A 9,615-nucleotide genomic window follows, 5' to 3' on the forward strand; every position below is an offset into this window, starting at 1 on the left:
AGCAGGCAAGTACTATCCTGTCCCGCATGCTTGGAGGTTTCTAGTACCGGCCAAGGCTTAAAAAGGGATGCTGGCCTTCGGAAGCATGCAGCTCTGGTACTTGGGCGTGTCTCGTGGAAAAGCCCGGCAGGAAAGGTGTTATGGAGAGTCTCGGTATGATTCGCTCCCCTGCATGCAACAGTGGGAGGCTGAGCATATCGCGTGGGTAAAGTTGTACAACCTCTGCAGAGTGTAAAACTATTCGAATAGCCGTGTCTACGGTTATGGACATGCGAAAGCAGCAATCGCGTTGACTAGACTCAGGGTGCGTGTGTCTTGATGAGTGAGTGTGTGGACTAGATGTCCGTATGTTAATGTTCCTGGCTCAATCTGCCAGAAGCTGTGTGGTACTAGAGGTACACCAGTTGTGATAAAAGGGACTGCGGAGTGAGGTATAGCCCTCCCAGGACCGAAAACTCCCAGATAAAACTTGTTACTGGTTTTGAACTATTAAAACGGTTTTAAAGTTAATCATTGATGATACAACTGAATACCTGCATAAATTGCTTTATGCTAAAACTATTCCGTAAAGCCTTATCCTTGAAATACTTCATTATGCATCTATCAAACCCTTGAAAGTAGTATAGGGCTTGCTGAGTACCTTTTGTACTCACTCTTGTTGTCATTCAGATGAAGAAGATAATGCCGACTTTGCCGGGGGCGAAGCCGGAGACGAAGAGTAGTCTAAGTGTCGTGTTCGCATCCTCGCTGCTTGTGGCTTGGATCCTTTTCCGCTGTGCTTTTCATGAAGGCCGCTAGGCCATGTTTGTAAAAGACAATATGGTTTGTAACTTAAAGTACACTGTACGTTAATGTATTGTACGAAGTTTGACTGTGATACTACAACTGTTGTACTGTGCGTATCAGCTACGTAATCCAGGGACTGATACAGGAGGCACAGGAGATCCCGGCAACGCGGGTCTTACAGATAGCCATTTAGCCGATTTGTGTTTGGCTTTTGAAAGAATGTGTCGGTATGATTTAAAGATGAACCCACTTAAGTGTATTTTTGGTGTATCGACGGGTAAATTCTTAGGTTTCATAATACATGAAAGAGGCATAAAGATATATCCTAACAAAATAGCAGCTATAGATAAGTTGGGAGTGCCACAATCAAAGAGAGATGTCCAAAAATTGCTTGAAAATATCAATTATTTGAGGTGTTTCATATCTAACTTATCAGGCAAGATTAATGCTTTTAATTCCATACTTCGTTTAAAGAAAGAAGCCGATTTTATTTGGGAGGGCAGAATAGCAACGAGCTTTCGATGACATCAAAAAATATTTGTCATCACCTCCCGTGTTAATGGTGCCCAAGACAGGGATTTTGTTTCTGCTATATATTGCTGCACAAGAGACGGTAATAGGTGTTGTTCTTACCCAAGAAAGCGAAAGGAAACAATATGTGATCACTTATTTGAGCTGGCATCTCTTGGATGCGGAAATAAGGTATTTGTTTATTGAAAAATTATGTTTATATTTATATTATGCATGCACTAAGTTGAGACATTATTTGCTTTCTAGTACTTGTGTAGTTGCATGTGAAATCGACGTTATTAAGTACATGTTGCAAAAGCTGGTTTTAAGTGGTAGAATCGGAAAGTGGGCATATGCTTTGATTGAATATGATTTGGCTTATGAACCGTCAAGATCTATGAAAGGCTTAAAGCTTTGATTAGTTTGATTTTATTGTTGATCATCATATTGATAGTAATGCATTGGTTAGTTTGATTAGTGTGTGTCCATGAAAGTTGTACTTTGATGGCTCGGTTTATAGAGAAGGTCAAGGTGTTGGCATTATTTTAATTTCACCTAGAGATATTGTTTTTGAAACATCAGTTCGCTTAGAATACTTTTGTACCAACAATCAAGCCGAGTCTGAAGCTCTTTTATTAGGTTTGCAAATTTTAAAGTCCATAGGCGTGACACATGTAGAAGTGTTTGGTGATTCATTATTAGTGGTGCAATAAGTTTCTAGAGTTTATCAATGCTTTGATGGGTCACTAAATAGCTATTTGGATAGATGCTTGGATATCATAGCAAGTTTGGATGATTTCACCATCGTTCATATATCTAGAGAAGAGAATATGAGGGCAAATGATTTAGCGTAGCAAACATCCGGTTATCGAGTGAATAGAGGGATCTTCTTTGTATTAGAAAAACTGTTGTTAGCTTGTGATAGCGTTATTTTTGCCGAACAATAGGAAGAAGGTTTGGTTTTCCGCAAAAAATCATATTTGCATGTGTCTAGTGATTGGAGAAAGCCGATGATCGAATATTTAGAAAATCCTAGTTCATCAGTAGATAGAAAGACTAGATGACAAGCTTTAAAATATGTTATGTTGGATGATGAATTATATCATCGAATCATAGATGGGTGGCTTCTAAAATATCTAGATTCGGAGCAAAGTAAAATTACGGTGAAGTACATGAAGGTATTTGTGGAACACATCAGTCGGCTCACAAAATGGTGTGGTTGTTAAGGAGAGCTGGATTTTATTGGTTGACTATGTTTAATGATTGCTCTAGATATTACAAAGGATGTGAAGCATGTTAAAAATTTGGTGATATACACTTAGCTCATGCTTCTATGTTGAATCCTATCATCAAACAATGATCGTTCCAAGGATGGGTTTTGGATTTCATCGGCCAAATTCATCCTTCATCTTCCAAAGGTCATCGCTTTATTTTGGTTGAACGGATTACTTCACAAAGTGGACCGAGGCCATTCCCTTGAAGAACATGACACACAAAGAGGTGATCAAGTTTATTTTGGAACATATTATTCATAGATTTGGTATTCCGCAAACTTTAACTACAGATCAAGGTTCTTCTTTTATTTCTCATCAAGTGTGTGAGTTTGCCGAATCACTTAGAATCAAGTTTCTCAATTTCTCACCATATTGTGCTCAGGCTAATGGGCAAGCCGAGTCTAGCAATAAAATTTTGATTAAGCTTATAAAGAAGAAGAGAGAAGAATATCCAAAAAGGTGGCATGAGGTTTTGAGTGAAGCATTGTGGGCTCATCGTATATCTAAGCATGATGCTACTAAGGTTACTCCTTATGAGTTAGTGTATGGACAAGAGGTTATTTTGCCTATTGAGGTAAATCTTGACGCATTGAGAGTGGTACGACAAAATGACTTGTCAGCCGTTGATTATTATAATGCAATGATAGATAGAGTAGATAACCTCAATGATGAAAGGCTTAAAGCTTTGAGAGAGATTGAAAAGGATAAGTTGAAAGTAGCTAGAGCCTACAATAAGAAAGTAAAGGCAAAATCGTTTCAAATAGGGGATTTAGTTTGGAAGACGATTTTACCTATGGAGTCTAAATACAATAAATTCGGGAAGTGGTCTCCTAGTTGGGAAGGTCCTTTTAATGTTGTAGGAATTGTGCCTCGGAATTCATACATGCTGCAATATGTACGAGGAGACAAGATGCCTCGTGCTATCAATGGGAAATACTTGAAGAAATATTATCCGAACGTTTAGCAAGATACTTGATAAGGTAACTATTCATGGCCGATGTAATTTACTATCGTCCTAAGATATATCATTGTACGTGGCTGGTGTGATTATCATTGCCCTTAGAACATGCACATATGGCCGATATATTGTTTGTATCGCCCCTAGAACATGCACATATGGCCGATATATTGTTTGTATCGCCCTAAGTCATAACTTGAGTAGAAGATGAGGTATTCGTGATTATCTTGTGTAAAAATATTTTTCGACGCACAAGCTTTACCAAAAAAATAGGGGGTATGTGTTGATGGCAAAATATGGTACGAATAGATTTTTTGTATACACCGGATAGTCCGGTGATCAATGCCGTGTCATCGCCGGACTATCCGGTGCTTATCGTTCGAATGTGGTGCAATAAAACATGTTCTCTGTATAAAATAGTCTGATGAATGATCCAGTGAAAACGTCGGACTATCTAGTATGTAGAAGGTCAATTTACGACGAAAACTTGCTCTTTGAAAGAAATGGTCCGGTGGAGATTCTGGGGTATCACCGGACTATCCGATGAGAAGAAGAAGATTTTTAGCCGAAAAATATTCTCTAGTGAAAATTGTCCAGTGATGTCTTTGATGATCATCGGATCATTCGATGCGTTTAAAAGGAAAACTTTGTAAATAATTTGCTCTCTATAAATATTGGTCCGGTGACATACTACGGTGAGTATAAATATGACATCGGAATATCCGGTGTGTGTAAGACCGAGTCTTAGAGTTTCGGTCGAGTGAACTCGCCGGATGGTCTGGCGTTCTGGAGTTTGTTCTCACCGGACCATCCGGTGTTCAGTCCGAAACTAAATCAAAGTATATTCGTAGATTTGTTCAGATCTCTTTCATGATTTTGGCCGAACAAGACGTGTTTAGGGTTGAAATAGAGTCATGCTTCGATTCCCTAGAGTCAAGACCATACCCCACTATAAATAGTTGAGGGGTGGAGACCGATTGCAGATACATCAATCAATCGCATCTACTTTTTATTTTGTCTTTACTTTCCTGCAATTTAGGGTTAGTTCTTCGCTACTACTTCGAATTCCTGTCGTTTGTGTGGTAGTTTTTTTGTTGATTTGCTCGTAAATCGTCCGGGCGGCGATCCCTAAGGTTGTCGGTCGAAAACTTTGCTTATTTGCTTGTAAACAAGTCGCGCGTCGTTGCGAAAAGTGACAAGTATCCTTGATCGATTCATGTTGGTACGATATTGCCCAATTTTATGTCAACATCCTGTATATATAGTGACAAAAATCCTTAAGAGATAGAACTAATCTCAAAGAGATAAAGATATATTCTTGATCAAATTTTTAAAGATCGAGATGAATTTAAATTCTATTATAAAACTTTCTTAACCAGAACCATTCGGCCTTCGAGCTTTGCCAAGTTGGGCCGTTCTGCAGAAATTGCAGATCAGTTGCGAGGAGACTGAAAAACTAGGCGGCCTTCAAATTATTTCGGAACAGGGGCTTCCATCTCTCTCGGTTTCCACCAGACCAACCCGTCGAACCGCGCCAGCATTCGCCCGTCGTGGCGGGAGATCGCAGCCTACGGATACGGAGCGCACGGCTAAAGCAACTCCAGCTCGGACTCACAGTCGGACGCGCACGCGCAGGTCGGTGGGACTCTTGAGAGACCAACCGCCTGTTCAGTGTCCGCCGACAAGTCGGTTCCAACTTCCAACACCAGAATCCGACTCAGACTACGTCTACAGCGGGTATCGACGCGTGCGAACGCGCCAACAAATGGTTTGTTCAGTTGAGCTAGCAGCCGAGTTGGACAGTTGGTTCGTCATTCTAGCTCGAGTTTCTACACTTCTTCTGGAAGTGCAGAGTAATAGGCATGGGCTGCGAAATCTGCACACCATAAAAGCCTCTGTAAATTGGGAACATCCAACAGTTCAAATTCAGTAAAGGGTGCTCAATTTTCTGCCTCGAAAAGCAGAGCCGGGATTTTGAAACTTTGCTTTTTTAGTATATATGTTGAGCTGAAGATCTGATACATATAATGTGACAGTGAGGTGTACTTAGCCCGAGCCAAAATCAGTTTTGGACTTTTGATGTATGGTTGTAGTTGTACTAGAAAGGAACAGGTCATCACAGGTTTGCCTAGTATTGACAGTATGCTTCTTCATCTCAAAAGGAAAAAAAATTACGCTTCTGCAAATGTGTATTATATGCAACTCTACATGACCTTCTTCAACGCAAGGTACCATTCATTTGCTGAAAAATATATCAGGAAACCAACATCCATTCTTGTAATGGTTTCATCAACCTCTACATGAGCTGATGAAGTTCTCTGAGCATCAGCACATAAAAGACATAGCAATGGTTTCAGTTCATGACTGTAATATGTAATGTAACAGGATTCATGAGCAAGGTACAGAGTGGACCAGCATCCATTCTTGTCATCATCCAATAGAGATGAAGATGGTAACTACAACCAATGTCACTGTGCAAAATAGTTCAAACAGTATTTTGACATAATACTTTCAGCATTCTGAAATTGAAAGACACAAACTGCTTCCGGTCAGGAGAATCATCGAACCTAACTACCAGAAACAGAAGAGTTGCTGAGTTTTCTGAAACTATCTAAACAAAGAAAAGGACAGCCAATTATCTATCATGTCTTTCTATCCGAAGAAGCAACACTTTTGATTTTTGAAGAGATGAATTGAGAAGTTGTTGTCAGAAGTCCTCTCGTATGCGTCTAGGGTGCATCAACATCCGGGTGCCGCAACGCCTCAGCCGCTGAATTCGCAAGGGAACAAGTAAGAAGCAGTTAAACCACATGTCACGGGTGATGCAACTTTTGCAGAAATTCATTTTCAACAATCTAATGTTCACATTTTTGTGCATTAAAAAGAAAGAAGGCTATCAGTAACAAGATCAACAGGTATTGTTGGACAAGTTCTTTTATATAAAGATATTGTCTGACAAGCTCAACAGCTGAAACTTCTGAACTGGGAACCAGAGTACTGCAAAAATGAATTTTCTGAACTAACCATCACGGTAATAACAGAATCCGATAATTTCCATATGCAGACCTTTTTTTTTGGCATCTGAGCAAAAGACTGTATATGCATGGATACTACAGACCTGGGATTATTTCCATTCATCCCAGCACTTTTCATATTACTCCTAATCAAAGTACCAAACAAATTACACCATTTTCTAAAGCACAAATCGACGCATTATACTGAAATAGAAACCGAAGAAGAGAATTCTACATGCAGTAACTATTTCACTTATCTCTCCGCACAAAATTCAAGACTATAGAAGTACTCTGAAGTCCGAACATATGAGCTATGTTAAACTGTACGCAAGTTTCAGTTCCTATTGTCATCAGTATATGATCAGTCATACAGCAACTATTTTACTGATCTCTCACAGAAAATCCAAAACCACTGAAGTACTCTAAGTATATGATCTATGTCACGCAGCATGCAAGTTATGGTTTCTACTGGACACCTTTCATCATCAGAAGAGAAGCAGATAACAAATGCTGCACAGGCCGCTGGGAAGTAGCAAAGCTTTCACCTGGAGACCCGGTGATGAGGACAACGATGTCCATGTCCTCCTCGCTCTCAGGCAGGTCGATGACCAGAGGGGTCAGCCGCCCGTACCAGCCGGCCCGCACGCACACCGTGATGCCGGAAAAGATCTCTTCGCCCACACGGAGCGCCACCTCGTTCCTCAGGTTGTACACGGACCGGCCGTAGAACTGGAACGCGCCGAGCTGATCGAAGTTCCCGTGACCATTCGCCCCAAAGCACCGGATGACCCGCGACCGCTCCACCACGGGCTGCACGCGCCGGCGGAACAGGCCGTGACGGCCTCCTAGATTCTGTTGCAATGGAACACTAGTGTTTAGGAAACCAAAACAAGCAGACAAACACTGGAAACTGAAAGAACAATCTGAAATTCTGAATACACATCATAACGGGAACAAAATGTTCAGACCCCGACAACCATGGTAACCGAGAACTATGAAAAATAGCTCAATGATCCAAACATACATCATGAGAAAGAACTACAACGCTGATGTCACAGATAATAACAAGAACTCACCCAAAAACTGCATGCCTACAGAACACCAGGATCTGACGCAGATCAATGAATGACAGGCAGAAATTCAGAAAGCAAGCACAATTCAGAACAAGAGTCCCAAAATTAAGTTCTAGAATAGACAAGAAATTTTGGATAACTGGTACGAAATGTGATCAAGAACTGCTCCCTAAAGCGAACCAAATTCAGAAGTGAAAGAAGTCAAGAACCTAGAAGTACTGCTCCCTATGAGCACGGCCTACAGAATTAGAACTTTTGAGTTTGAGCGAAAGAAGTAGTAATCTTGACACAAAATGTACCAAGAATTGCATCCCCGTGAAGTTAACAGGCGGAATTAAGGCGCACACTTTGGCAAGAACAGATGCAGGACTTGCTCCCAGGAGAATCCAATCGTCAGGTTTCAGCAGTTCTTGCAAATTGATGCAGAAATTTGCAGGATCGATAGACTCCAAGAACCCCGCGCTCCCCAAATCAATGCGAGGAGTGCCAAGGACAGGGAACGGTGAGCTCACCTGAGTAGGACATGGAACTGGAAGGACTGGCGGCGCCGGTCTCGGGGGGATGGCCTCGACCAACCAATGCATCATGTTGCTCATGTTGAAGAAGTCGACGGTGACGCCGTTGTGCCATGTGCGGAACTTGCCGTTGGCGCGAAGGTGGCCATAGGAGACGTGGCGCAGGAATGCGTAATCCCCGATCCCGCCCACCACCCTGACGCCCATCCACATGACGGCGCTCAGCTCCACCTCGTCGTAGTCGCGCTGGACGACGCGGCGGCCGCGGTGGCCGCGCGGCGCCACATGGTCGGCTGAGAGCGCGAGGTACCGGCCGTTGGCGGAGCTATGGAGGAGAACGTAGGTGAAGCCGAGGCGCACGACCCGGTGCACCGCCCACGCGGCGTTCAACGACGCGCGGGTCCTGCGCAGGGACACGCCCACCCCGTCCTCATCGGCGTGGAGGTACGCGCCGGTCACGCGGTTCCGCAGCCGCACGTGGATCCTGTTGGGGAAGAACTCCATCGCGGCCGCCGGTAGTGGGGGTGCGGCGGACAGCCGGCGGCGAGCAAGTGGGTTTTCTTGGTTTCTTGGCGCTGCCGAGAGTGGAGGGGGTGGGTGGGAGAGGAGAGAGCAGAGCAGGTGTTGTTGCGACGGTTACGTTCGGGCGCCAAGGCGGGGTATTTCAAGGCGCAGGCCTCTCCTGTCCAGTTGGCGTAGGTCGGTTGCTGCGGCCTCCAGGTGCCACCTTCCACTGACAAGTGGGGCCAGTGTAAGGGCCCGGATACGAGGCATCCAGCCAGCGCTGCAGCCACTGGCATGTGGGGCCGAAGAAGTTGCAGCAGAAGGTCGCTGAGGCCTCATGCGGCGGCGGCCGGCCGGGAACACGAGAACCGTGCCTTCGGGCATGGAACTGCCGACCTCCGCCGAGGAGGCGGAGAGGACGCTTCCAATCACAGCTCCAGCGAGGATGATGGCTGCGAGGAGGCGGCGGAGACGCGATAGGGGACGGGAAAAAAAACATGGGGAACCATCATTTGAGGACTAAATCTACCGAGCAGAGTTATTTTTAGAAGCTAAAATCTAATATGACTGATAGATCTATGAGGTGGTCGACCTCCTCTCCTTCTCGCCGCCGACAAGGTCACCGCAAGGGAGGAACGGAGGTTCCGCAAAAAAAAAAAAAAGAGGAACAGGGGGCCAGAGGGTGACGGTGCTGGGAATCCTAGCCGGCGGACGTTGCCAGAGCGCGTGGGCTTTTTTCTCTATGTGTTGGTACTGTTAGAACTAGGATTGCAATGTAAAGTAGAGAGACAACCATAGATTCAATCATTGGTTTTCTTATGGATAGATATTGGTATTTATACATGGTGAATAGTCGTGTCTGTTTGGGAGACATCTCTCCGAATGGGTGCCTATTGCGAACGGGTGTCCGTTCGGTGGTATTGATCATTTCGGTTCATAACACTTCCCCTTAATCAATATTGTTCTACAGTGATGTCAATC

General features: G+C 43.8%; 1 protein-coding gene across 1 annotated transcript; it reads right to left on the reverse strand.

Moving 5' to 3' along the window:
• Positions 1-6,004: 6,004 nt before the first annotated feature.
• On the reverse strand, positions 6,005-8,754 carry LOC133914489 (uncharacterized). The gene is made up of 3 exons (XM_062357590.1): positions 8,128-8,754; positions 7,019-7,394; positions 6,005-6,298 (listed from the first exon to the last, which is right to left on the reverse strand). The coding sequence occupies exons 1-3, from the start codon at positions 8,632-8,634 to the stop codon at positions 6,258-6,260; spliced, it is 924 nt and encodes a 307-aa protein (XP_062213574.1). The 5' UTR covers positions 8,635-8,754; the 3' UTR covers positions 6,005-6,257.
• Positions 8,755-9,615: the final 861 nt, after the last annotated feature.

This window comes from Phragmites australis, chromosome 4 (assembly GCF_958298935.1).
Source record: "Phragmites australis chromosome 4, lpPhrAust1.1, whole genome shotgun sequence".
NCBI classification, from domain to species: domain Eukaryota; kingdom Viridiplantae; phylum Streptophyta; class Magnoliopsida; order Poales; family Poaceae; genus Phragmites; species Phragmites australis.